The sequence below is a fragment of the Miniopterus schreibersii genome (genome assembly GCF_964146895.1).
Source record: "Miniopterus schreibersii genome assembly, chromosome: 18".
NCBI lineage: Eukaryota > Metazoa > Chordata > Mammalia > Chiroptera > Miniopteridae > Miniopterus > Miniopterus schreibersii.
The window spans coordinates 3,837,167-3,863,941 of NC_138121.1; the positions used below are offsets into that span (position 1 = coordinate 3,837,167).

At 57.0% G+C, this 26,775-nt stretch overlaps 2 protein-coding genes across 3 annotated transcripts; one reads left to right on the forward strand and one right to left on the reverse strand.

The window, feature by feature from the left end:
- The first annotated feature begins 996 nt into the window (after positions 1–996).
- On the forward strand, positions 997–5,184 carry HRC (histidine rich calcium binding protein). Of its 2 annotated transcripts, none has more exons than XM_081117527.1 (6): positions 997–3,140; positions 3,216–3,286; positions 3,828–3,896; positions 4,123–4,177; positions 4,650–4,686; positions 4,871–5,184. In XM_081117527.1, exons 1-6 carry the CDS (start codon positions 1,256–1,258, stop codon positions 4,905–4,907), a joined length of 2,154 nt encoding a protein of 717 aa, XP_080973653.1. In that variant the 5' UTR covers positions 997–1,255; the 3' UTR covers positions 4,908–5,184. The 2 variants fall into 2 exon arrangements, with proteins under 2 accessions (XP_080973653.1, XP_080973652.1); XM_081117526.1 differs by having other exon boundaries at positions 1,024–3,140; positions 3,216–3,529; positions 4,871–5,177.
- On the reverse strand, positions 5,177–25,588 carry PPFIA3 (PTPRF interacting protein alpha 3). Its single transcript, XM_081117521.1, has 30 exons — positions 25,561–25,588; positions 21,324–21,578; positions 20,978–21,079; positions 20,465–20,629; positions 20,055–20,129; positions 19,557–19,631; positions 19,027–19,248; positions 17,876–18,022; positions 17,646–17,780; positions 17,337–17,420; positions 17,025–17,156; positions 16,535–16,597; positions 16,341–16,420; positions 15,905–16,049; positions 15,164–15,351; positions 13,955–14,177; positions 13,149–13,312; positions 12,893–13,020; positions 12,116–12,209; positions 11,853–11,934; positions 11,008–11,208; positions 9,481–9,543; positions 9,284–9,310; positions 8,033–8,208; positions 7,522–7,619; positions 7,112–7,287; positions 6,956–7,024; positions 6,593–6,764; positions 6,041–6,112; positions 5,177–5,952 (listed from the first exon to the last, which is right to left on the reverse strand). The coding sequence occupies exons 2-29, from the start codon at positions 21,561–21,563 to the stop codon at positions 6,054–6,056; spliced, it is 3,585 nt and encodes a 1,194-aa protein (XP_080973647.1). The 5' UTR covers positions 21,564–21,578; positions 25,561–25,588; the 3' UTR covers positions 5,177–5,952; positions 6,041–6,053.
- Between the last annotated feature and the right edge of the window lie 1,187 nt (positions 25,589–26,775).

Consider the following 26,775-nt stretch of genomic DNA (forward strand, 5'->3'; position numbering starts at 1 on the left):
GGGACGGCGGCGGACGGGGACGCGGGAGCGGGACGGAGACTCGGAAAGAGGGGAACGGGGCCCAGGGAGAAGGGGGCACAGAGGCCCGGGCAAGGGGGAAGGAGACTCGGGGAGGTGACAGAGACATGCAGGGAGGACAGAGACCCAGAGAGAGGGGGACAGAGATTAGAGGAGGGACAGAGACCCAGAGAGGAAATGCCAGAGAGGAGGGAGGGCGCATATTGACCCAGAGGGGGAGACAAAGTCTTGGGGTGGGGGGGCAGACAGAGTGAGAGGGAAAGACAAGCCAAAGGGGGGGGGGGGGAGAGTCCTGGGGAGGTAGGGAAGGGACACTGAGAGAGTGGCGACCAAAACCATGAGAGAGACAGGGAGACCCATAAAGAGGGATGGGGACCCAAAGAGCTATAGTGACAGGATGAAGAGTGGGAGATACTGACACACACGCAGGCGGGACCATGTGTCTCTTGCCAAGTCTCTGACAGAGACAGCTGGGGCCTCCTGGGTAACCTGAGCCCCCCTGCTGTATTTATAGCCCTGGCCTGGCCTAGTCCCCTGCCCCCAGATCTGCGTTCCAGGGACAGGAGGTCATGGGCACATTTGCTGGGAGGAGGTTTCCTTTTGCCCCCCTCTAAGGCCTCCACATTGGCATCCACTCTCTCAGCAAAGTATGCCATTCTGGCCAGAAGCCCCCATAGTCTAACCCCAGTCCTCCCGTGGCAGGGGTCTCATCCCTCAGATACATGTCTCCTGGCCCCGGCTGACCCTGGTGCCCCCAACTTGGCCCGTTACAAGTCTAGCTGTTGCCTTTGCAGCTGCCAAACATGAACTTGTTGGTAGTCCAAAGTCAAGTCCCTTGGACCCCCTCTCCTGGCCAAGGAGAGACCCCTTCACCTACCCCTCCTGGGAGGAGGAGGAGCGGGAGGGGAAGGGCAGGCAAACCGACCCAGAATAACTCAGGGCCTGAGAGTAAATTTAGCCACAAAGAGGGGAGGGGAGAGGCCTTATTGGCTGGGAGGTGGGAGGGAGGGCCCTAGAGGGGGGTCAGGGGGCTCCTGAGCCTGCCTCACAGGGGTGTCCAGTGCCGGCAGCCACGGCCAGAGGAAGGCAGACAGGCAAAGACGGAGAGAGACACAGCAAAGGAAAGACACAGAAAGAGGAAGACCCGAAAAGAGACAAGAAGCCCCAACATTCATCCACTAGCCGCAAGTGGCAGCCAGAGCCAGCCTGGGAAAAGGCCCGCTGCCTGTCCGTCCCCATGGGCCGCCGTGGGCCCTGGCTGCACACTTCTCTCCTCTGGGCTGCCGTGGCCAGCCTGCTCCTCCCCCCAGCTGTGACCCAGCAGCTGAGAGGGGCTGGGCCAGGCCCCAGCAACTGGAACAACAATGCAGGAGTCTCGAGGCCCTCAGAGGACATGTCAGGTGAGTTTGGCCACCCCAGCCACAGGGGCCACAGAGATGAGAACGAGGATGTTTTCCCAGACAGCGGACACCGGTTCTGGAGCCCCGGAGACCACGGAGAAGAGGACAGAGATGTCTCCGGGGAATATGGCCACCGACTCCTAGGCCACAGGTACCAAGGCCACGAGGTTGGAGACGAGAATGTCTCTGATGAAGACGTCGTCACGGAGCTTGCTCAGCAGGCCCATGGGCACGGGGGCCAGGGGGATGAAGATGTGGATGATTCGGCAGAGCGTGGGCACCACTTCCCCAGCCCCAGGAGCCACGGCCATCAGGACGAAGGTGAGGACGAAGTGGTGTCCGGTGAGTATCAACGTCGTGTCATCAGGCATGTACCCCAAGGCCACCGACAAGAGGATGATGAAGATGAGGAGGGCGTTTCTCCTGAGTACAGACCCCATGGGCACCGAGGCCACGGGATGGAAGAGGATGAGGATGAGGATGACGATGAGGATGAGGATGATGATGACGATGAGGATGAGGATGATGTCTCCACTGAGTACAGACACCAGGCCCACAGGCACCAAGGCCACAGGGAGGATGAGGATGAAGATGAAGATGAGGATGAGGATGATGTCCCCACTGAGTACAGACACCAGGCCCACGGGCACCGAGGCCATGGGGAGGATGAGGATGAAGATGAGGATGAGGATGATGTCCCCACTGAATACAGACGCCAGGCGTACCGACACTCAGACCATGGCAAGGAAAAAGATGATGACTCCGATGAACATCACTATCAGGTCCCTGGCCATGGACACCAAGGCCGCAAAGCAGAAGAAGATGACAATGACGATGATGTCTCCACTGAGTATGGACCCCTGGCCCACAGGCACCAAGGCCACGGGAAGGAAGAGGACGATGTCTCGGGTGAACATCACCATCACCTCCCCAGCTATGGACACCGAGGCCGGGGAGACAAGGAAGATGAGGACGAGGGTGTGTCCACTGAACACTGGCACCAGGTTCCCAGACCTTCTCACCACAGCCCTGGAGATGAGGCGGAGGAGATCGCAGTCCAGTTCAGCCACCCCGTTACAAGTCACCAGGCGCGAGGCCACGAGAGCACTGAAGAGGAGTACTTCCCAGATGAGTACAAAACAGAAGTCCCCGGCCATCACCATCATGGAGTCCCCAAGGAGAAAGATGAGGACAGCTCTGCCACGCTTGGCCACCACACTCCCAGCCATGGACAACAAGGCCACAGAGATGAAGGGACTGGCCAGAGAGGGTCCATCAAAGAAATTAGTCACCAGCCCCCAGAACACACAAGGGTCGAGGACAGAAGCCATTTGGGGGAAAAAGATTCTGAGGAGGAAGAGGAAGAGGAGAAGGAAGAAGACCGTGGCTCCCATGAGGAAGATGAAGGTTCAGAGCAGGGGGAAGAAGGCACCCGCCGTGGTAGCCTGGACCAGGGAGATGAGGAAGATGAGGAGGAAGGTCATGGCCTCCACCTGAGCCAGGAGGATAAGGAAGAAGAGGAGGAAGAGGAAGAGGATGAGAGGAGAGAAGAGAGGACTGAAGTTCGGGCCCCACTGAGCCAAGGCAGCCAGGAGAAGGAGGGCGAGGAGGAGGAGGGGTTGAAGGAAGACCAGCTCCAGTTCACCATCATCCCCAACCCACTGGCCAGGAGGGAGGTGGCTGGAGGTGGCTCCAGTGAGGAGGAGAGTGGTGAAGACACTGGTAAGTGATCTGGCCTGGTGGGAGCGGGGAGGAGCCCAGTCAGCCTGGGTCACTGCTGCCCTCCTGTCCCCACAGGTCCGCAGGATGCCCAAGAGTACGGGAACTACCTGCCAGGGTCCCTGTGTGGCTACTGCTCCTTCTGCAATGTATGTCCCCAGCACAGGCCCATCCACCAAGCGGTCCCTGGAATTGGTCCCAGGGCCCTGGGGTGCCTTGGAAGGGCTCTGAGCAAAGGAAGGGCAGGGGAAGTTCCAGGTGAAGAAAGACACATCTGGGGCCATGTCGGGGACAGACTGGAGGCCAGGAGACTATGGAGGAGACTGGGGCAATGGTCCAGGAAGGGGAGGATGAGGCCTGAGCTGCACCTGCGGATGTGGGCAGAGAGGAAGGTGCTTGACAAAGAGTCAGGGGGAGGGAGGCAGATGACCCTGGGACTGGAGAATGACAGGCTGTGGGGAAAGAAAAAAGGGGATGAAGAGGGCATCCTCAGGTCCCACACACAGTGATGGGGGAATGTGGAGTCCCCCTGCCATTGAAAACCAAGCAGGGAGAAGTGGCTTTGGGGGAAGAAACTGAGTCGGTGTTGGAGGTAATGAGGGTAAGGAGGTGGGGGAAGGGTGGAAGACTGGCAGGTGGCTCCCAAAAGAGGTTAAGGTTTCAATCTAACCAGGCTCCTCCGGTCCCCAGAGATGCACTGAATGTGAGAACTGTCACTGTGATGAGGAGAACATGGGAGAACACTGTGACCAGTGTCAGGTGAGCCACAGGATGGCCCAGGACTATCTGAGCACTTCCAGCCCTCAATCCTGGCCTCTGCCCTCAAACTGACCAAACCCCTTACCCCTGATGCAGCTTTGACTCCACCCAAGATCCTGTCTCCGACCTTAACCTCCACCTAGCTAGCCTCCTGCCCGCACCCCCATCCCGACTCTGCCTTTGACCACGACCTGCCATTCACTCTCTCTCCCCACCCCCATCCCAGCACTGCCAGTTCTGCTACCTCTGCCCACTGGTCTGCGAAACTGTCTGCACCCCAGGTGAGCGTGGTGGGCGAGCTCTGGAGAAACCCGAGGAAGGGGCGGGGCCCAGCGAGGCAACCCTGGTGGGGACCAAGCCAAATCTGAGGGGCAGGAATGGGAGATTGTGGGGTGAGACTCATTTTGGAGGCGTGGCCGAGGCTGCGGGTGGAGCGGGGCGAGCACGGAGGGGCGGGGCGGGGCGAAGAGAAGGTTGGGAATAGCTGCTGAAGCCTGGGAGGCGAGAGTGGGTGCAGGACTGAGGGTGGGCCTGGGACTGAGTGGGCGGGGCCAACGCGAGAGAATTCGAAGGACCGGGGCTCCAGGAGAATGGGACGGAGCAAGGAGAGACGAGCGGACCTTCAAAGGAGGCCCAGAGGAAGGAATCTGGAAAAGAGGGCAGAGCTAGCCTTGATCTCGGACGCAGTGAAAAGCGACCCCTAATTTCGCCCGTGGAGTACCCCTCAAACCTGTTCTCTCTTCTCTCCCACAGGAAGCTACGTCGACTACTTCTCCTCGTCCCTGTACCAGTAAGTGTGTGGAGGGGGTAGTTTAAGGGCCCTGCTTAGACAGGCGCTGTCCGGGTGAGTTACTGGACGACCCTGGGACTCCGTTTCCCCGTCGGTAAAATGGGAAGGTTAACGATCCCTCAGCGCCCTAGGGTGATGAGCTTTGGACACTTCGGTTGTCTGACCTCTGCACCCTCCGCTCCAGGGCCCTGGCGGACATGCTGGAAACTCCGGAACCCTGACCCGGCCGCGGGATGGCGGCGCAGACGTACCTCCCTGGCCCCCCAACACCTTTCCACAAGCCATATTTATTTCTCTGAATAAACGCGCTCCCCGAAACCTATTGTCAGGCGTAGGGTCTGGCCTCCCGGGGCACTGCGAACGGAACGCGGGTGGTGACTGGGCACTTGCACTCGTGGGTCTGAGGGAGGAGGGCCTGGGCTCCCGGTCCTCGAGGTGGTTTGTTTGTTTAGGGTCCTGATAAATAAATCGGTCAACACGGGAGCTTTTTGAAACAGTTCTCTTTACCCGTGATCACTGAGTGACGCCTGAGGCAGGGAGGCCGACAGAGAGTCTGGGGCGAGGGCTCCCCCACCGCCCTCCCTCCCCCCACGCCACATCGCCCAGTGGCATCGTGGAAAGAGGATTCTCCCATGCAAACCCCGGAGCCGGAGGGGAACGGGGGGCGCACTTCTGCGCCCCCTACCCCAGGGGCACGGACACGGCCACAGCACGGGGGGCGGAGGGGCCCCGGGGACACGAGACACTGGGGAGAGGGACCCCGCCCACAGCTGACCCCCAGCAACCGGAGACCGGAAGGAATGGGGCGGGACTGAGTGGCACGGGGGCGAGGCTTGTAGCAGCGAGTCCCCCCTCCCCTCCTTTCGGACGGGGAAGGACGACTTGGGCCCCGCGACTGGGGGAAAGGGGAGGGGGCAGCCTCTCCTCGCATGCGGCCCGGGAGGAAAGCCTCGCCCCCTTCCCGCGGGGAATGGGCACCCGTCTCCCACCGGGAACTGATCAATAAATTACAAAGTAGAGAAAAGGGAGGTGGAAGTTTGGGGCGGGATTTCTTTCTGCCCTCTTCTTTCCCCCTCTCGGTCCAGTTCATGTGGTTTGGTCCGGGCCCAGTCCATTTGTGAGGCGGGGACGCGCGCTCCCCCCTAGTCTGTGCAGATGGTCCAGTCCGCGCGAGAGCCCGGGGCCGCGTTCCCGGCGAGACCACGCTCTGGGCCGGAGGGAAAACAGCCCAGCCTCTGGGAGACTCTTCCATCCGAGGGAGGTCACCTGCATCGACGCCGGGCAGGCAGTACGTGGAGCAGTGAAGATCCATTGTGCCGCCCCGTTCCCCAAGGTCGCCCAGGACAGTCCTCACCTGGAGGCCTGCACTAGCAGGAATAGGTCCGCACGGAAACGCCGTCTGCCCGGGAGTTCCCGGAAGTCTGGCCTGGAGGGAAAGCGAGCAGCGGTTCAGCCTAGAGCGAGCAGCGGTGCAGCGCGCGCGCAGACACACGCACGCACGCACACACGCACACACACGCACGCACACGCCCTGTCCTCCCAGGGCTTCTCCAGTCCTCAGCCCCCAGCTTCCTTCCTTGGAATTCCCCTTCCGAAATGACAGCTACAGCCTGAGTTTTCGCCGGTTTCCCTCCCTTTCCCCGCAGCATTGGATTCATCCAGGGTGCCCCAGGTGACACTAGGCGAGTTCACTTCCCACCCGGGAAAGGGGTGCGAGATTAAGCCATTGCACACCCGCAGAAGAGAGCTGGCATGCTGGAGCGATCCATTTGTCATGAGTGGGAGAGAGTGGGCTGGGCCATTTCACAGCCTGGAGGGGGAGGCCTCCGGAATGTTGAGCTGGCCCTTGTCCCATCCAGAAGAAGGGGAAGGGAGGAAGGACTGCCGCTCTGGGGGGGCCGCCCACCTTCAGATTGCAACTTTCGAAGAGGGAGTCCCGGAGAGCCCAGGGCCCCTGCTGCAGCGGAACGAAAGTTGGGGGGCAACATCTCAGCGGAGTCGGGGGTTACGCCTCGGAGGTCCTTCTCTCGGAACATCTTCCGCCAGGATGGGGAGCGGCTGAAGGACTTGGCGCTGTCCTAGGTACACGGGCCAGGCATCCAGCGTGGGACCAGGGTTCTGACCCCGCCCCTCCTTTGACTCCACCCCTCTCCGTATCTCGCAGCTTCTTCAGCCTCACCCCATCCCGTCCCCGCCTCCAACCACATCTCAGCAAAGCCAAGCGGGACCCCTTCAGCTCCGCCCCAGAAGGTGCTGCTGCTGCGCCCACCTCGTCCAGCCGCCTGTCTGTGCCCAAGGAGATGAGGTTACTGAATTCCTTTTCCAGGAGCTGCCGGGCCTGGGGAGGAGAGGTGGGAGAGGGGTTGCAGCCCGCAGACTGCGAGGTGGGGATACCCAATATGACCCGGGCCAAGCAGCAGCTCACCTGTGCATTCTGCGTGGGGATCTGCAGGAGCAAGGCCAGGTCGGAGTAGTCAAAGGTCTCGTCCAGGGCCAGCAGCGCCCCGTGCACCCCGCTCTCCGTGAGGTTCGTGGCAAATTCCTTCAGTCCCAGTCCAGACACCCAACCCATGACCCGCTCATTGGACCACACCATCACATCTGAGGACCAAAGGGATCCTCAGCTGCAGGCCCATCCAATTTAGCCCATACCTTCACCCCCATTTCCTCTTTCCTGGCCATGCCCCATATACTGGCTCCCCCTCTCCCCCCATGGTTTATGGTTGCGCTTTTCTTCCCTGGCCCCCCCTCCGCTCCTCTAGTCACCCTCTCTTCAGCCCTGCCCCAAACCTCTCCACCTGGCTCCCAGAAGGACCCTTACACTCTGCTACTTACCTCGGATCTGGGTCTGACTTTCTTCCCGCCTCCTCTCCAAGTCTTTCCGGTCATAGTTGAGCCGTTTCAGGCACATGATCCCATAATGCAGACTCACCCTGAGCAGCACGGGAAGTGGAGTCACAAATGAGCCTTCACAACCCCAATGACTGCTGCTCCTATTGGGCCCTCCCCATTGACTGTGGTCTCCTGGGAGAGGTCAGAGAGTTGTTCCATTGGGTCAGTGCTAGTGATTGCTGACCTTCTCAAAGTTAGAGTATTTTCAACAGGCAGTTCCTATTAGCAAACCTGGAAGGGGTGTGGAGTCAACTAGCCAAGCTGTATCAGAATTTGGACTTTTCCTAGTGGACCATCTTATTGATATGAGGGGCACAGGAGTCGATTTCCTGAGAATCCAGGCTAAAGGGCCAAAGATACCCAAAGAATTTCCCATCACCAGTCCCACTGGCCAAAGACTCGATAGGAGTGTGGCTTCCCCTTAGACTGTCCCCACTGGCCAAGCAGTCCCCACCTGTGGAAGCTGTCCACCATCTTGAGTTGGCCCCGGAGCTCCTTCTTGTTAAGATGATCTAACATGCGGGCATCCACCAGCGACTCCATGAAGTAGCTGCGGTATTGGGGCAGCCCCAGGCTGGGCAGCCAGTCGTTCCCCACCCACTCGTGGTTCATGTCGCCATATGCCAGGATCTGGGGCCATGGGCAGGTGGAGGAGGGGTCAGTTCCTCTGACCCCTTCCCATGTATGTACGAAAGGGTACAGTCTAACCCCCCAACCCAAGGTTGTTCTTTTTCCACCCCATAGCGGGACAATGGCCAATCTCTGTCAGGACAATGGACCAATCCAAAGTTGTCTCCTACTCCTTCATAATGACAGAACAGACTCTTGTCTACTCAAAGTGTGGTCCTTGAACCCACAGCATCACTATCACCTGTGAATTTTCTGGGATTGCAGAATCTCGGACCCCAGCCTACTGAATCAGAATCTGCATTCTCACAAGATCCTCAGGTGACATGAACTGTGCATTAAAGTTTGAGACTCACCAGTCTAGCATTGTCCCAACTCAACAACAGATCAGTCCAATGTCACTACTGCCCCAAGTCAAGACTGGATTCTTCCAACACAGCTCTCCCCACAGCAGAGAGTAATGGACCCATCCATCACTCTTGCACTGTCCAGAAAATACTAGTTTAATGTGTACCTGGTCCAGGACAATATTCTGGATCAGCCCAAAGTCCTTCACTGACTTTAGTATAAGGAAACAATCCATACCTCCCCCTGACCAGAAAGAGAGCCCAGGCCAACACAGTTCCTCCACCTCAGGTGAGTTCATGCCTCCACCTTCTTGAGAACAAAGTGGAGATCCTCCTCCCCAACTTCTCAGCCTGATGTGCTGCCTGGTCCCTAAATGCTTTCCCCTGTGCCCAGTACACTGGGACAATCCTTTCCCCTCAACCAGCGGGAAAAGGGGGCACAGAGTCTCCCTTTAGTCATAGCAATAGAACCACCCCTGGGGGGCCCCGCAACCCACCATAATGGAATGGCCCGTGCACCACGCCAACAACTAACAATGGAACCACCGGGCTTCCACAAAGACCCCCACCAAGCCACAGCGAGACAGTCCAGAGCCGAGCTCCGCACAGCGACCCCCCGCGGTGGTGATGAAAGGTTCCAGCGAGGGTAGGGGCGGGGCTCGGAGAAGAAGGGGCTTCCATGCAGCGTGCACAGCCTGTTCATGCGCCCACGTCCCCCCTGCGCCCCCTACCTGCTCCCAGCTGATTTCCTTGGTCTCCTGACCCGTTAGTGGGAAGAGCGGAGAGAAGGGATGGGTTAAGGGGCAGGTGAAAGAGGGCGGGAGGAACGAACAGACGGACAGACCGCTACAGACTCGCCTCCGCCCCGCCCCTCCCTCCCGAGAGAGAATTAGTGCCACCCTCAAGGCTGCCGGCAGGGGGCACTCACAGGCTTAGTCGTGGCCGTAAGGGACTCCATCTCCTCGTGTGTCATCCACACGTTTCCTGTGGACTGAGGGGCCGGGAGCATTATGGAGGGTGAGAGGGCTTCCAGATAGGGAAAGGGAGGGGGTCGTGCTCCTGGAGGCTCAGGTCATGTACAGTTATACACATTCTACTTTCTGGCTCAAAAAGGCCAGCCACTGCTTGGGCAAGACAGTGACAGAGAAAAGGAATGATCGTTTATTGAGCACCTGCTGTGTACCAGAACTTGGGCTTTGGGGTTGAACAAATTCAGGTTTCCACTGGGGACCTGCTGGGCATTTTGCCTGTGGCCCTGTACCAATGACATCACCTCTCTTCACACAAATGTACAGAAAAGATTGAGAGTGAGGTGGCAGATACAGCAATAGGGCAAATGTTCAGGGGAGTGGGGACTTGTATTCACACTTACTGAGCACCGGCTCCCACCAACCCCAGGAGTTAGGAATTCATATATGGATTCAAATATTTATGCCCTGGCTGGGTTGCTCACTTGGTTGAGCATCGACCCCTGCACCAAAATGTTGCCAGTTTGATTCCCGGTCAGTGATCCCGGTAGGGGGCTTGCAGGAGGCAGCTGATCATGTCTCATTCTCGCATCTATGTTTTACTCTCCCCCTCTCCCTTCCTCTCTCTTGAAAAATCAATAAAAAATCTTACACACATGCACACACATTTATGCAGTGCCTCCTGAGTGCCATGCAGTTGTAGAGTCTGGGATATGTAAGGAGAAATTTGAGTATAGACTGATTGCGTTAATGTTCTTAGGTATGATGAGCGCATGGTGGCTATGTAGGAAAAACTTCTTATTTTTAGAAAGGCCCAGTGAAGGAATTTTTCCAGCTAACTTGTTATGATGTCCACAAATTACATCCAAGTGCTTCAGATACACACATACACGTGCAAACAGCAAGTGCGACAAAGGTTAACAATTGCTGAATTAGGCACGGTACACATAATTTTCTGCATGGAATGAAAGGCTAAAATATTAGAAGGCAGTAAATGCCACGGAGAAAAAAATAGGTATTAATGTTCTGGGATGATGGGCGGCTGACTAGTTTAGCTATTGAGTTAGGGTCGCCTCTTGGAGATGGTGGGTGACACTTGAGCTGAGGCCTCAAGGATGACAAGGAACCAGCCTTGGGGAAAAACGGGGAGGGGCGCTCCAAGCAAAACCAGCAGCTGGTGCCAAGGGGCGGAGTCAGGAAAGGTGGGAGGCAGGGGCCTTTCATTTTAAGGGCCTTGCAGGGAACCATATGGATTTTCTCCTGGATGGGAACCCTCTGGCTGCAATTTAAGGGTTAGGGGGTACAGGGGAGGCAGGGAGACCTGAGAGAAGACACCCCCCCATCCCCCGCCCCAGATAATCCAGGTGGCATGTGGGGAGTAGGTCTGTGGGAAGGAGCTGGAGTAAGCAGGCCCCGATTGGCTAGTCTGAGGACAAGAGGCGGGGCCTTGAGGCGACAAGGGCTGGGATTGGTCGCTGGGCACTGACCGTGCGGGAGGAGGCGGGAGCGGAGGGCGAGGTGAGGGAGACCATCTCCTGGATGGCGAGGCGCAGCTTGAGCCGGTGCAGCGGGTTGCTAATGCCGATCTCGCGCTGGATCTCTGTGTCCGACAGGTTGGCCATGATGGCACCGCTCTTGACATTGGCGCGGCAGGCGGCCACGTACCACGCGGGCATGCCAACCCACAGCTAGACCAGCGAAGGGAGGGGGGAGGGACACAGAGGCCGGAGAGAGGGACAGTGTGACATAGGAAGAGAAGCGGGAGAGATGGGCAGGGACGGAGACAGAGAGACGGGGAAAGGCAAGCGGGACAGGACAGAAAGACACGGAAAGTTCGCAGTGGGAAGAAGCAGGCAGAGCAAGTCAAAGGAGCACGAGGGTCAGAGGGAGACATGCAGACAGGAGGAGAGTCAGAAAAGGAAAAGCCCGAGTCAGAAGAGAAGGAGAGGGGTAGAGAGAGACAGATCGGGAGAGACTCGGAGATGAGGGAGGGACATGGGAAGAAATATGGGCCGTGACAAAAACACAGAGATGAAAGGGGCGGCAGAAAAATAGACGGGGAATCGCAGAGAGAGGGCGAGACGTGGGGAGCCAGAGAGAAGCAACAGGAGACCAGGACCGAGGCGGGCATGGCCAGAGGGGCAGGGGTGCGGGGAGAAGAAGAACAACAGGGAGATCAGCGGGAAGCCGCACCCTTCCCAGGACCTCACCCCACCCCACTCCACCCCTGTGTCTGGGCTTGGAGGATGGTGCTCGGTGGGCCCAGCCAGCCCTAATGGTGGGGCTGTCGCAGGGATTGAAGATCAAGAATCAGGGCATTTCTGGGCCCTACCTCCAGCCAGGAGACCACGGTGGGGCCATCCCAGGCAGCAAAGGGCAGGCCCTGGCGGCAGGCCTCTTCCAGAAGTTCATGCCTGGGAAGAGGGGGCCAGGGCAGGAGCTCTCAGGGGTAGAGACCCCCAGCCCTATTGGATGGCCCCCTTCACCACAACCCCCTCTCAAAACACTTTATGAATGTAGAAAACGTGGCAGAAAGTTAAAATAAAATGCATGTGAGTCTGTAAGTCCTCCCCGTCTCCCCATTCCCACACTCACTTCCTCTTGTTCCTTCTGTCCTTGTCTCCTGGACCTGTCAGCTTGGCGAGCCCCAGAGGGTCAGTGGCCAGCGTCTCATCTGAGGGTGTTCCAGCTGGAGGCAGGGAGGGGCCAAAATTTGGAGAGTCTCAGGGGGAAGCAGAATCTTTCCTGCTGGGGGTGGTAAGAAGGAAGCCAGGAAAGCAGAGGCCCCAAGGGAATAGTAAATGAGGCCACAGAGAGGGAGTGATAAAGCCAGACAGGGACCAATGTCACCTCCCAGGCAATAAATTAAAGACATCCCCAAAATAGGGGATTCATTGGTCTGGCCTTGTCAGGGTGGCAATGTGTGCTGGTAAATGTTTAACTGGCTCCTTGTGGAAGAAGGAAATATTCCTTGATTTGTAGCATTTGCCAATACCCATGGTGTAAATAATGCCACTATGCCAATTTCAAGCTACCAGTGTGATGTCAAGCAGCACACAACATTCCTGAAGTTAACTGTTGACTCTTACAAGCAAGTTCAAGCAGGCTCCAGCACAACAGGTGCTCGGCCTTTAGGATGCTTCTTCTCTCTTTATTTAAAAAATGATAAATGATTTAGCCCTCTAGTTACCCAGGCAGGCCACAGAGGGCTCTTTCCTTGTCCCTCCTCCTCTCATCTTCCTCTGCCAAGTCCTGTCCCTTCCACATTGTAAATGAATGGGCAAGTCAACAAGGACATGAATGAATGCCAAGTGAACATGTAAAGAAGAAGAAACAAAGGAAGGAAGGAAAGAGTGGGATCAGGGTGCTCACCCAGAGAAGAGCTGTCCCGTCCTGGTGGCCCCATCCGCCCCTTCTCCTTCTTGCCAAAGAGACGGCCTATAGATGACTTGATGCTCTTCTTCTTGGGGGCTTTGTGCAGGGAATCTGGGGTGCCCTCACTGGATAAGCAGGACAGAATGAGGGCAGACCCCATCTGGGATGTTTCCTTTCATCCCAAGTCTATGTCCGCTCCCATCTCATCCTCCCAAGCAAGCCCAAACTTGTCCCATCTCTTGTCCCTGCTGACCTTCCCCGTGAGGGCCCCCCATCTTCCAGAGATCCTCCCTGCAGTGCCAAGGCCTGGGTCATTCTCTCAAGGCGGGCAGAGCGGGGAGTGGGAGGTGGGGTGTCTCCTGGGATGGCTGGCCCTTCCCCTCGTGGAGCCCCAGCTTCCTCCTTGGGGACATGATTCTGGGGATAGAGAGGTAGAGAGGCTGGATTGAATTGGAGGAGTCATGTTGAGGGCTCCTTGTTAGTTGGGACGTTTACTAATTAAGGGGTGTCTGAGATGTCTCTGGTTTGGGGCACCATTTCTGAAGGTAGCCTAGATCAAGTGGGGTGAGTTTTAGAAAAAAAAGCCAATGATTGCAGTCCCACTGGAGCATAACAAGCGCATATTTATAGTTTCATAGCTTGTGTCGGAAGTGGGATCTGCATGGTCTGAAGGAAAGCTACTAGGTTTGGAGGCAGGAAAGCTTGGGTTTAAGGTAATAAAATAAGGCTACTCATATGTGTAACTCAAAGTTCAATTATGAGAATATAATGGTAGTTCTCAAATGTATGTTTAGTCACAGAATCATTTTTTAAAATCCTAAGCAGGAACTTAATGCATAAAACCAGTAAAGGTAGACCAGGTCTAACTAAAGTGCAAATTAGGGCTCAAGAACCCGGTGGCTCAGCCTTCCCTTTGCCCTTTGAGGTGGAACTTTTAGGGAAAGCTAAGATTGCTTTTGAAAACCACCGCTGTGAGGAGTTATTGTTGCTGTCTGTTGGGGAGTCCCATTTCTGACCTCCTACCCACCCCACCAAGCTAAGAGACCCCAGAACACTTACAGCTTTGTCGGTGCCCTCACGGGCAGGGCTAGGGGGTGCCAGGCGGGGTGTTGAGTGGCCAGAGCTGGGAGGGGAAGGGCTGGCAAGGGTAGAGGTGGTGAGGGAGGGGGGCAGTGAGCAGCTACTGCGGTAGCGGCCCAGTGAGTCCAGGCCAGAGCCAGACACTCGGCTCTCCAGCTCTTCTGCCCTTTGTTCTGTTGTCTCTTTCTCCTCTTGTATTAGCCTGAGGAGACAAAGGGGGAGACTGGTGAGAGGACTGAGGCAGACAGTGGGAGGGGGAGCCTGGGGATCCCAGGGGGCCAGGAAGCTTGGGGAGGCAAAAAGAATTCTGGAGAAGGCATAATGAGGTTAGAGGGTCTTGGAGAATTCATGATGGCCTCACAGGTTCAAGGGGAGTTAAGGGGTCATGGTAGGCTCAAGAGGTCGTGGAAGTAGATTAGGGACAATGATTAAGGTCTGCATTGGGATTACCCTGATGATAACCAAGTGCTTCTGGAAAATCACAAAAGGATTTTTATGGGCAAGAGGTCAGGTTCCAAGGAGGATGTCAAGAGCAAAGTCATAATAAGATCAAGATGAGATCTGGGATTCTGATGTCAACCTAGGATCTGGGAAGGTCTTAGAGTCACTTGGTATGTGAGAGGCAATGACTCAAGTCAGAACAACTTTGAATGGGAAGGTGGTTGTCATGTTAGTATATTTGCTGGGGCCAGGGAGGGTGTGTTATTAGAGAACTGCCAAATAAAGCAGTTTCTGGGGAATCAGGGTATAATTTATATGGTGGGTGATTCTTAATAAATTGAGGATTCTTGCTATATTAGGTAGAAATTCTTGGTATGGAGAGTTGCAGTTCTTCATGTGTTAGAGTGAGGTCCTTGATGTTCTGGAATGGGGTGCTTGTGTTGTGAATCTTGGGGTACCCGGAGTCTCTGGGTACTGGCTGTGTGAAGTCATGAAATCTGTGGTGTACTGGAGGAATGTTGATGTACTGGGTTGAGAAGTTTGGTATTTGGAGGTACAGTCTTTGCTGTATTGGGAAATCATATAGGAGACTTCTGGGTGTATCCTGGGGGATTCCTGGATACTGGAGGGAGTACTGGGCTGGGAAAATTCCTTGAGGATGGTAGGAGAGGATATGGGCTCTGGCCTTCACATTAGACTCCACAGTCAGAGGGGCTGTGGGGCCGGCGCAGGCAGGGCAGTGCTCACTTGATCTCCTTGTTGATGGCTTCCAGCTGCTCCTGAAGCATGATGGCCAGTGTCTGCACGTCAGCCTGCCCGCTGGGGGAGAGCAGCTCAGCCCCAAACATCCCCTCCGCCTCCTCCTCATCTGAGCCATCCAGTTCCCCAGGAAACGGGGGTGGCATGGACCCCGCAGGGGCAGATCGCTCCCAATCCTGTCTCTGTGTGGAGGCAGAGTAACCCCAGGTGGGTGGGGGCTGAGATAAGCCCTAGGTTGTCCTTCAACTCTCCTGACCTTGCCACCCTCCATGACCCTGCCCACATCCCCTGACCCTGCCTGCCCTCACCGTGTGATCCAGCCCGCACACTTCTTCCAGCCCAGTTTTATCTTTTGACAGGTTCCTTTTCTTGACGACCCCACCTCCCTGAGGGCTCCACCCTCTACCCTGATTTCACTGTTTCCTTTGACCCAGCCCACTTACTTTCTTCATCTAGGGTTCCACACCCTGCCCACCATCCCCCAGACCCTATCCCTTTCCCCACCGCATCACTCCTTTAAGGTTCTCACCAGGCAGCAGGATTTCCATGAAGAGGCATCCAGGCCCGTGGGGATGATGGAGTCATGGGAGAAGGAGAGAAGACAGCATGGGTCCAGGAGACCCCGCTTCTCAGCCCAGCCCCCTTCCAGAGCCCCATGTGATAGACCACATTTCTCACTGTTGCCCTCCCAAGCCCTACTCAGTCCAGGCCCCAGAAGTGGCTGCTGACCTTGGAGGGCTCATCCTTGACCCCTGACCAGCGGCTCCTCTTGCCTGCTCGGCCACTGCCAGCCCCATAGGGGTCCAAGTGGGTGCCAGAAGGTAATGTAGGTGCCTGGGAATAACGGAGCTCCAGGGCACTGCCAGGGAGAGACCTGTGGGCATGGAAAAGACAGTCAGAGACCAAGGGGTCAGGAAAAGGAAACAGAGATAAAAGGTCATGGGGAAGGGCCCAGGGTCAGGAGGCTAAAAGAGGGATCTGAGGTCAAAGGTCAGGAAAAAGGATCTGGAGTCAGTGGTGATGAAGTCAGAGGTAAAAAATTAGAGAGATCAGTGGAAATCTCAGGAAGACAGGCAGTGGGTGTAGGGGAGAGCTGGGGATCAGAAAGGATGAGCTTGGCCAAGGAGGTCCATGGGTAGAGTTGGGGCAGGAGGACTACTGTCACCTGGAGTAGGAGGATGGTGGCCTCCCCCGCAGCTGGTCAATCTCCATCTGCATTCGCTCCATCTCTGCCAAGAGCTGCTCCTATAGGGAGGCGATTAGAGGGTCAGGTCAGAACGTGCCCAGCGTCCGAGCTGGTTCCAACCCCAGCCATCCTGGCTCCAATGCCCTGGTCCACCCCTCCAGGCCCCTCCCTACTTTGTTGAGCAGCAACTCGTCCTGAAGCTTCTTCATGTTGGCAATCTCCTCACTCAGTGAGTTCTGTGGGGGATAGGGGTGTCGTGAGTGGGGAAAGCCTGAAAGGAACATGCTCTGGGGGCCTGAGAGGAGTCCAGGGGCCATGAGAGGCGCATGATTGGTGAACTGGAGCACATAGGGGTTGTGGGTCCAAAGATGCAGTGGGGTAGGGGAGTCCCTGGGAGACCCAGAGCTCTGTGTCTTGTGTAATCAAATATTCTGTTTGAGCGTCCATAGGGTAAGAGGCTTGGGGAAAAGCCAAGAACTCAGGGCATGGGTGCCCTGGAATTCAGCTCTTGGGGTGTTTAAGTGAGTGGTCCCTGCAATATAGCAGAGACGTCTGTCGGATTCAGGCTGCCCACGTTTAGGGGGATCTCAGATAAGGGTTCTGGGGGAAAGATCTGCGGACCAGGGATTCGGGTAAGAGGTGGTCCAGGGTGCAAGGGCGCACCTTCTCCTCCAGCGCCCCCATTCGCTCCTTGAGGTGAAGCTGTAACCGTTCGTTGGACTCGCTCAGCAGCTTGTCCACTGTCTCGGACAGCCGCTTATTGTGGTCATCGTTCATCTTCTCCCGCTGCCGGGCCTGCCCGAAGGAAGGGGAAACAGGGCCTGTCAAGCCCACTTGGCCCTCAGCGCAGCCCGGGCTCTGAGCTCTGGCCCGCAGCGCCCCCAACCCACCCCTGCATCTAAGCTCCGCCCCCAGCCTCCGGCCCCTCCCCCAGCCTCAAAGCCCCGCCTCCGCTGCGTTCGTCGGCTCACTCACCCGCTGAAGTTCTTGGTTCTTCTCCTCCAGCTGGGCCTCCAGCTGCCGAAGGCGCTCCTCAAAGTTCCCATGACGCTCCTCAGCCTAAGGGGTGGAGCCCCTGACATCTGACTTTGCCCCACGAGGACCCGCTGCCGCCAAGACTGGTGCCAGGCCAGGCCCGCACAGCTCCCTGGCGGGACTCCAGACCCCGCACCCGTGACTCAGGCGCTGGCCCTTTCTCGGTTCACGTTCCAGGCCACCCATCCGCTCAGCCCAAACTAGAAAACTGCCCCCCAGACCTCCGGGCCCCGCCCCCGGCCCCCTCACTTTATTGAGCGCCGCCACGCGCTGGGCCAGCTGCGCCTCGATCTCGGGCAGGGTCTCTGCCTTCTGCAGCGTCTGCTGCAGCTTCTGCTTGGCGTCGTCCAGCCACTCAGCCAGCTGACGGCTCTTCTCCTCACTCTAGGGGTAGGACAGGTACGGGGGGAAGGGAGGGGCTAGGTCACGCCGGCCACGACCGCGTACGTCCCGCCGCCCCTTCCGGGCCGCGCGCCCACCTGCCGGTACAGCGACTCCTTGCTGGCCAGCTCGTTCTCCAGCTTGTCGTTGGCGTCGTGCAGAGACGTGGCCTCGCGCTGGGCGCTCAGGTAGCGCTTCTCCAGCGTCGTGATCCGCTCCTCCATGTCCTCCCGCTGCGCCAACGCCTGCAGAGGTGGCAAAGGAGCGCGTGGACTACAGCTCCCAAAAGGCCCTGGGGGTAGCCTAAGCTTAGAACCCCGAATTAGGCACCCCAGGGTATACTGGAAAATGAAGTCCCCTGACATCTGGGCGTCAGAATGGTGGAACCAGACCTGCCAAGAGCCCCCAGGAATAGCCATGGTGATGTCCCCTGCCACCCTCCGTGAGTTTCTAGGGCAGCACTGGCTTAGACCCTCCCCATGTGGGTGGACCTAAGGCTCATGGGATGGGAAGTCTCCTCCACTCTTTTTGGACCACTTGCCACACAAAAAAATCCAGGACTTAGATGTTTCAGCTACTTCTGGCACAGCCCAGGCTTAGAATCACAGAGCAAGTGCCCTAGGGTCTCCTGGGAAACAAGGTCCCTTTTATCTGGGGGGCCACATCTCCCAAGACCCCCCCCCAGGGTAAATCAGGCTCAGAACCCCAGAAAAGCTGCTCCGGGGTCTCATCGGAGATGAGCTTCTGTCTGGGAGCCCTTGCGGTGGTTGATGACATTTTCTAACAGGACCCAGGGCCATTCAGGCTTAAAACGTGAGGTGAAGGCCCTGGTGGAGGACTCTAAAGCGCGCGCTATTCTTTCTCATCCACTGCCTTGGAGAATCCACGCTTACATTTCCCAGCAGGCCCTGGGGCCTGGGAGCTAGGATCAAGGGGCCTAAGTTGGGGTGGGGTGAAGTGCAGACAAAGGAGCTCAACTGAGAGGCACAAAAGAATTTCCCAGTGATAACATAACTAGGAACAGTTACTGAGAGCCTCCTGTGTGTGTGCCACATGCCAACCCTCTGACAAAAGTCCTAAGTCCCATTTTACAGGCTAGGAAGCTGAAGCCCAGAGAGGAAAGGAATCTACAGTTTGCGAACTGGATTTGGGTTCCACCATCCATGAGCTCTGTGACTTTGGGCAAAGGTGGTGAGGTTTAGGGGGAAGGGAGGGACAGAGGGCAACCCACCAGGGGCTCCGGCCTCACCTCCTTGAGGTCGCGCTGGAGCTTGGCATTAGCTTCCTCGGCCTTACCCAGCTCGCGGTGGGCGGTGCCCAGCTCCTCCTCCAGCTGGCTCATCTGGCGGCACAACACCGCCAGGCGCTCCCGCAGCTGGCACACCTCCGCTCGCTGCCGCTCCAGGGCCTCCTCCAGCTCAGCTGTGCGCCGGCTGGAATCCCCGCCAGGGCCCAGGCCATTGGCAAGTGTCTGGAGCGGGGACAGTAAGGAAGAAAAGGGCAGAACAAAGATGGGGAAACAGATGTAAAGAGAAGTCGAGGAGAAAGTTGATGGGGGGTGAGTGGCCAGAGGAGTGAACCAAAGGTCAGTAAGGGTCATGGAGGTCACAGTAGTTGGCTATGTGACCCGAATCAGGTCTTAGGAGTTCAGATGCCCCAGGGTCAGTGGGGATCATATCAATCATTAAAAAGACCATCACAAAGTCAGAGGGCAGAGTGGTGGCCATAGGAATGAGGATCTATGAAGAGCAAGGGTTGCGAAGGACTCCCAACTCTTACCTGCCCATCCCCATCCTTGCCGGGCTCCTCCAGCCCAGACCGGCGCCTAGACAGCTGCTCTCGAAGGTTCAGAGTCTGGGAATGGAAAAGGGAAATCAGGGCAAAGGAAGATCAGTTCCTTCCCCCTGGCACCAGCCCTCTAAGGAGAAGTCATAGGCACTTCCCGTCCTGCTGGGGCTACCCTTAGACCATGTGCTCTCATTACATCTCTCCTTAGCTGCCCAGCAGGGAGGGAGTCCAGCCTTACTCTTGCCCCTTTAGCCCTGACTTTGTCCATCCAAACTTTTCCTCCGGAGTGAGTTCTTCCTGTTAGACCCAGCCCCTGGTCCTCACCTTAGTCTCACTTTCACTAGGCAGTTCTAGTAGCCCTCTGTTCTCTCCATAGTTCAACCCCATTGGTCCTCTGCTCTAGTCCTGGGTTCCAACAGATTCTGGAACCCAAAATCAGCCCACCCCCTTGGGAGCTCCTTAGTCCTTCCTTCCCTTTCTTGGCTTCACCTCCTGGTTGCTCATCTCCAGCTCCTCTTCTAGCACAGCCACCCGCTCCAGCGCCATCCGCAGCCGCTCCCGGACCTGGGGATGGGGCAAGACAGGAGTGAGATAGAGATCAGATCCAAACTAGGACAGTTGGCCATGATGCAGAGCACCCCTGGAATGGGCGGGATAGGGCAACGTTAGAATTCCTCTATCTATAATGGATGTGCAGTCCCAGCCACTGGTAGCCTCACCCTAGTTCATGTTTCCATTATCGACCAGTCAGGTCTCAGTCTGCATAGCCAGTCAATCAGAGTCAACTTTTTCCCACTTAGAACATCCCCAACCAAGCACAAGCAGAATCTCTCCAATTCAGGTCAGCCTCAGCTACCCACGGGTTTCCCTTCTACACCCAGACTCTTCCATTCTCATACCTTTTCATCCAGAGCCTTGTGGTGCTCGAAGAGAGATTTGAGAGCCTTGAGCACCTCCACCTCAGAGGAGACCCCGCCCGGGGACTGGGCCTGGCGCTTCACCACGGTCATGCGCAGTGACCTCTCATGCCTGGACACCAGGCACTCCAGGTGTTCCAGCAGAAGCTACAGGGATAGGGCACCGGGTCAAAAAGGCAGGGGAAGAGTGGCCGGGGCGAGGGAAAATGTGGTTCAGACAGGCAAGTCGGACACATGGAGAAAGAGGTAGAACCAAGCAAATGGTAAGGAAAGAGACAGGTCAGGAAAAGAGAGGGATATCCAGGTAGGGGCGGGGTCAAGGAAGGAGTGGTACAGGAATAGAGACCGTTATGGAGATAGGGGAGAGACAGAAGGAAGGAGGGGGCCGGCGGACACCAGCCAAGAAGTGGGAGCAGGGAGAAGACAGGAAGGCGAGATGGGGAAAAGATGGGTCAGACAGCAACACCGCGAGGCCCCGCTCCCAACAACACTCACCCGCGTGTTGTTCCGCTCAGCCTTCAGCTCTGCAATCTCTTCCTCCCGCTCCAGCAGCTGCTCCCGACATAAGTTCAGCTCCTTCGTTAGAGCTGCAAACTCCTGCCCAGATATGGGCAAGATCGGGGCAATCGGATCAATCCTTTCCCCATCTCCCTCATCCTACCAGGCTGTTTGAAGGCCCCGCCCTACCTGCTAAGCCCCGCCCCATCTAAGGGCTCAAGCCCCGCCTGTCAGCGGCGAAGCCAGCCCCTGACCCCGCCCTTCCCAGAGCCAAGCCCCGCCCCTCGGGACCGCCCTCTCCGCGCCTTCGCCGTTCGAGGCCCCGCCCCGGCCCCGCCCAGACCTGGGGCAGCGCGATGCTGAGCTGTCGCTGCAGCGAGTCCTTCTCGTGGCCCAGCTCGCGCAGCCGCAGCTGCGCCGTCGCCAGTCCGTCCTGCGCCTCGCGCAGCGTCTCCAGCAGGCGCTCGCGCTCCGTGAGCATCGTGACCATGAGGCGCTCCAGCTCGCCGCCCGCTTCGTCCGGGCCCAGCGCCGAGCCCCGCCGGCCATCCTCGCTGATGGTGGGCATCACCTCGCACATCATGGCGGCGGTGCTGGCCTTCAGGGGCAGGGAAGGGGCAGGGAACAGACAGGTCTGGTCAAGTCACAGGCAGAGGAACTGAGACACGGCCACTCTACATAGAGGAAACTGAGGCATTGCATAGAAGAAACTGAGGTCTGTTCATTCTGATCATGGCATAGGATAAACTGAAACCCACTGCTCTCAGGAAACCAGTACTGGCTATACCTGGGTGAGAGCATTTGGGGAAACCGAGGTCAGACTCCATCAGGCACTTCCAGCAAATCTAGGCTCAGCCTAGTCCATGAAACCGAAGCCGGGTGACCCAGGCACTGCCTGAGTGAATGTGGAAAAATCAGCCTCTACCTATTTTGGCCCTGCTGAGAACCCCCCTCAACCCACTACATGAGTGACAGAACTGAGCCCCAGCCAGGAGAACACAGAATTAGGTCACTGGTTAGCTGCTATCCAGCTCAACTCCCCCCTCCTTCAGTTTCTCATCTGGACCACAACTCCAGAAGAATCTAAAGACACACTCCACTTGGGGAGATGGAGAGGAGGCGTAGAGGAGGGTGGGGTAGGCTTGCCATTTCCCACAACCCAGGCATCCAAGATCCAGCTCCCTCCTTGATCGGGTCACGAGAGTCTAGATCCTGGAGTCCCTTTCCCAAGACTCAGGAGTCTGAGCCTCCAGGCCCCTCCTTCCCAATCTCAGGAGTCAGAGATAACACCCCCTCCTCCCCTGGAACATGAGTCTGGGCTTTAAACCTCCAACCTTAGACTCAGAAATCCCAGCCTTCAGACCCCTCCTCCCCCAGAACCCAACAGTCCAGGCACCCAGACCCAGGAGTTCAGGTATACAAGCTGTGGGCGGAGATGAATCAAGCTATCCTGGGCCACTCCCTCTAACACATCAGGTTGGACAGGTACAGCTGGCCCAGCCGAAAGCAGGAGGGACTTTCATTCTATTCCCTCCTTTCCCTCTCTCCCTTCTGGCAGTGGCATAACCGGTTCTAAGAGAAGATAATTCCCAGCCCCACCCAATTTTCGGACTGTGTCCAAAGCCAAAGCCTGGTTCTAGGGCCTTAGACTCCTGTGAGGAGAGGAGAGAACTGAGAGCCCTGGGACCTGGGAGAGAAAGCAGCTGAGTCCCTTGGGCCTTTGAACAGGTACATCTGAGAATCTAGACACCTGAGTCCCAGCACTCAGAGGCCAGGTTTAGGAATATGTTTATAAGAGGGCAGGCCAGCCTTAGGCCCAAAAACCAACATGGTATCTAGAACCCAGAACCTACTCAGGAAATGCAACACACGATGCTTTAGGGAAGCTGTTCTAGAACTTCAAATTCACTGAGAAGGTAACAAAACAGCAAGGCTGGGCAAAAATCTAGAAAGCAACTGGCATGTAGACACAGCACAGAGTGCATAAAGGACATTTACAATGTGAGTGGGTGATTCTGCACTTAGGGCATATTCTAGAAGTCAGGTCTGGAACTTTGAACCAGCCAAGAGCAATCAGTAACTTAAAGAGCAACTGGGTGACCTCAGAATGATATCTAAGAATATACCTAATGCAATGCATAGCAAACCTAGTCAGGAGACATAATCTAGAACACAAGACCTACCAGGGATGAGGGTATGACATCGAGTATAGCAGGGTTTGCAGTCTTGGTTTTATTATGTGTCTAGATAATGCTAGAACTCTAGATGCTCTGGAATTCAGAACATGCCCTGGGGGTGAAGGAAAACCTAGAAAGTAGCAAGGAGTTTGTCTGGAACTTAGTCGTGCGTGGGGGAAGATGTAGAAGGATGCAAGGTGAGATTTGAGAATTTACTGGCATAAGGCCTGAGCTGGCAAAGGTGAGATGGGGTGTTCTGGAAATGAGGACATTTCTAGGCTGAAGAATTCAGAATTGGGGAGAGCCTGGAGACTGATTAGAATGCTGAAGTAGCAGAGAGAGAAAGAAGCCCACAGTCCACCAAGGGACAAGTTCTAAACTAATATCACACTAAGGAAAAGGTGGACAGAGAAGGTGGGAATGGATGGGCCTAGAACCTAGAACCTGAGGAAGGAAGGTGTAAGATAGAACACTTCAGTGGGAATCCTCTAGATTTAAGATTGTAGAATTGGATGAAACCTAAAGCAGGAAAGTGCATTCTAGAATTGATAGCACAATTCAGAGAAAGACTAGAGCACATAATTGGAAGACACACATTCTAGAATTTAGAATGTCCCTGGGAAGAGAATGGAATGTAGAACAATGCCAAGGATGTGGCTGGAACCTAGAACACACCTAAAATGAAATTTTAGCAAAGGATAAGCAAGGACTGGTTTCTAAATATTTGGAACATGTCTGAGGAGATGGTGGAATCAGAATTTGGCTTGAGGGGATTCTTTAGATATTTGAATTCATCTGGGAAAAGATATGCCTAGAATTTAGCATCTAGCCTAGAACTTAGAACATGCCTTGGGTGAAGATGGAACAGAGATGTTGACTGGGAGTGTTCCAGGATCTAGCAAGAATCTTGAATATGGACCATTGCAAGGGCATTATTTAACTGGAAATATGGAAGGTAGTGAGTAGGTTCTAGATCATCTAATGAGTCTAGGTCACAGAACATATTTGGAGGAAGGTATGTATGTTTGACTCATAGCCTGAGAGAAGGCAATGGGGTGCTGGAAATATCTCAAGAAGCTGGGTCTCAGGGGAGAGAATAGAGTCCCGGGGAGCCCAGCAACTGAGATGAAATAGGGATGAAGTAGGAGTTTGTCAAGGCCACTGGGAGATGTCAAGTTGACAGGGGAATCATGAGGCCATGGGGACCTGGGTTTCTAAGAGTAAGAGATGAGGAGCTAGAAACCTGGGCAGGAGGAGGGCAGAGCTGGGGGCCTGGACTCCTGAATCCTTGTGGAAGTAAAGGACAGGGAGTTGGGAGAGAGGGCTGGGGCAGACGGCCTCAGTATAGGCTGGTGGCCAGTACAGAAGCTAGGACCTGAACACCTGGGATCCTGAGGGGGTGCAGGACTGGGGACAGGGCATCTAGGTCTCCAGGGGGCAGGGGAGGGGGCGCAGATGCCAAAGTATTGTATTAACAATTACATTCTGAGTCTCTGAAAGGGAGAGTCATGGCGCCTGAATCCCTAAGGGGGCAGATGCTGGGGTACTAGGAGTCTGGGTATATTTGTCTGAAGAGCACAGGGGCTGTCGAAATGGGTGCCTAAAGGGGGTAAAGGCTGGGAACCTGGATCCCCAGATGCCAAGGCCCCTAAGGTGGACAGGGCAGGAACATTCAGAAGCCCTGAATCTTGAGGAAGGTGCTGGGGTCCCGGAAACCTAGGGCGCTGAAGACGGGGCCGAGAGCCTGGCCAGCGGAGCCCTGAGGCCCAGGAGACCGCGTCGGGGAGGGCCCGGGTATCCCCGGGTCAAAGGCGCGGCGGGGGGGATCCCCGCTCCGCCGGCGCCCCCTCTCTGGCGGCAGCAGCAGGAGGTGGGGGAGGCGAGGCTGCCGAGAGCCCTGACCATGGACAGCTCCAGAACGGGCCTGTGTCCAGGGCGGCCGCCGGGTGGGCCTGGACAGGGACGCGGCCAGTTGGTGGAACCGAAGGGCTGGAGATGGGCAGACGGGGTGCGCGAATGGGGGACTATGCGGACGCAACGGGGGCCGGGTGGCCCTCGCCTGGGGAGTGTGACACAGCCGCGGCAGGTGTTTGGAGCTCCCCGGACTTGGCCGAGGAGGACGATTTAGATCCAGAGAGGTTCCCAGGGTTGAACTGAAATCCAGGCTCCTGGGCCCTGGAGGAGGCGCAGGGCGGCAGTATGCCTGGGATTCTAGGGTTCGGTTGGGGACTCTGAGAGCCGGGAGGGGCACGCCTGACTCTCTGGGGTTGGGCTGTGAAATCTGGGCTCTGAGGTCCCCCGGGATGAAGAAGGGAATCCAAGATCTCAGGGAGGCGGGGGAAGCTCGGTGAGGGGTCCCCGGGGTGGGCGCTGCCTGGCAGGCCGGGCCGGGCTCTTACCTACCTGGTCCGCGGCGGCTGCGGGCGGAGCTGGGCTGCAGGAGGGACGTGGGGTGGGGTGGGGGGACCGGGCGGGGCCCCTGGCGGCGGCCGGGGCCCGGATCTGTAGCTGTGGAGCCCTGTCTCCGCCGCTCGCGCGGGCTCCGCGTCTCTAGCTCCAGCTTGGGCGCTGGGGACCCCACTCCCTCTCACAGTCTCACAGCCCTCTACCCCCTAAAATAGCCCCCTAACCCTGTCACCTTTCAGCCTCCCCACGAGGCCGCAGCCGCCAGATTCAGGGGTGCCCACCAGAGCCCCCCAAATCCCACCTTTCCCCCCCCAAAATTTCCTCCTCCCTCCCCCCCAAAAGCTCCCTGTCGGTGGTGGCCCCTTTAACAGGAGACTGACAGACGGCTCTGAATGGCCAATAGGAGGCAGCGTCGACGCCGGTCGGAGGCTAAACCCCGCCTCCGCACGGGATGGGAGGGGTCGCGCGGGTGGAGAGCGGGAGGCGGGCCTCAAGACATGTCAGCCAATAGACTTGCGGCGTGAGGCAGCTGGGGCGGCAGGCGGAGCCCGGCAGGGAGATGATGTCACCTGGAGCGAGTGGCGCGCGGCGTGGAACGCGAGTCGCGACTCCGGATCCCGGCGGTGGCGGGCGCGCGCCGGCCCTCGCGCCGCACGGGACAGGAGAGCTGGGAGGGGGACGAGGTGGGAGTAAAGGTTGTATTTTTAAGATGGGGGCGACTCCCAGAGACGCGCTTGGGTTGGAAGGTGGGGTGACTGCCGGGTCCGCAAGTGCACCTTATTCTGCACTCTTGCGCCGGCCTCGGGAACTGCACGCTGCACCCCCACCCCGCCTCCCACGCTGGGCTCCCCCGGCGGACAAGGTTAATGGTTCGCTCCGCCCCGCCCACACAGAGGACGCCCACTGGCTTCCCGCAGCATTTCAGGACTCTTGGGCCCGACCAGGTACAGAAGGGGCTTGGATTCCGGCCCTCAGGCCCTCTTAGGTTAGGGGCCGTTGTCTTCAGGTGTGAGTTCGAACTCCGACCAGTCTGGGTCCCAGCCTCCACCCTTGGACTTGTCCCTAGGAAGCTGTCCAGCTTCCACAGCCAGACCTGGGGAAAATTCTATACCTTTGCTCTCAGATTCTGAAAAGGGCTTCTTCAAGGGCCTGGTGTCAACCTCAGCTCCTCTCCCTCCCCCACATCTCAAGACCCTCTAACCCTGGGATGCA

Coding starts and splice junctions, on each gene's coding strand:
- HRC (XM_081117526.1), top strand. CDS start 1,256: ATGGGCCGCCGTGGGCCCTGGCTGCACACTTCTCTCCTCTGGGCTGCC. Junction 3,141..3,215: donor GGAGAGTGGTGAAGACACTG/GTAAGTGATCTG, acceptor CTGTCCCCACAG/GTCCGCAGGATGCCCAAGAG. Junction 3,530..3,827: donor GGATGTGGGCAGAGAGGAAG/GTGCTTGACAAA, acceptor TCCGGTCCCCAG/AGATGCACTGAATGTGAGAA.
- PPFIA3 (XM_081117521.1), bottom strand. CDS start 21,563: ATGATGTGCGAGGTGATGCCCACCATCAGCGAGGATGGCCGGCGGGGC. Junction 11,209..11,852: donor CCGTGGTCTCCTGGCTGGAG/GTAGGGCCCAGA, acceptor TCGCTGGTCTAG/CTGTGGGTTGGCATGCCCGC. Junction 7,025..7,111: donor TCCCCACGCAGAATGCACAG/GTGAGCTGCTGC, acceptor TCTCCTCCCCAG/GCCCGGCAGCTCCTGGAAAA.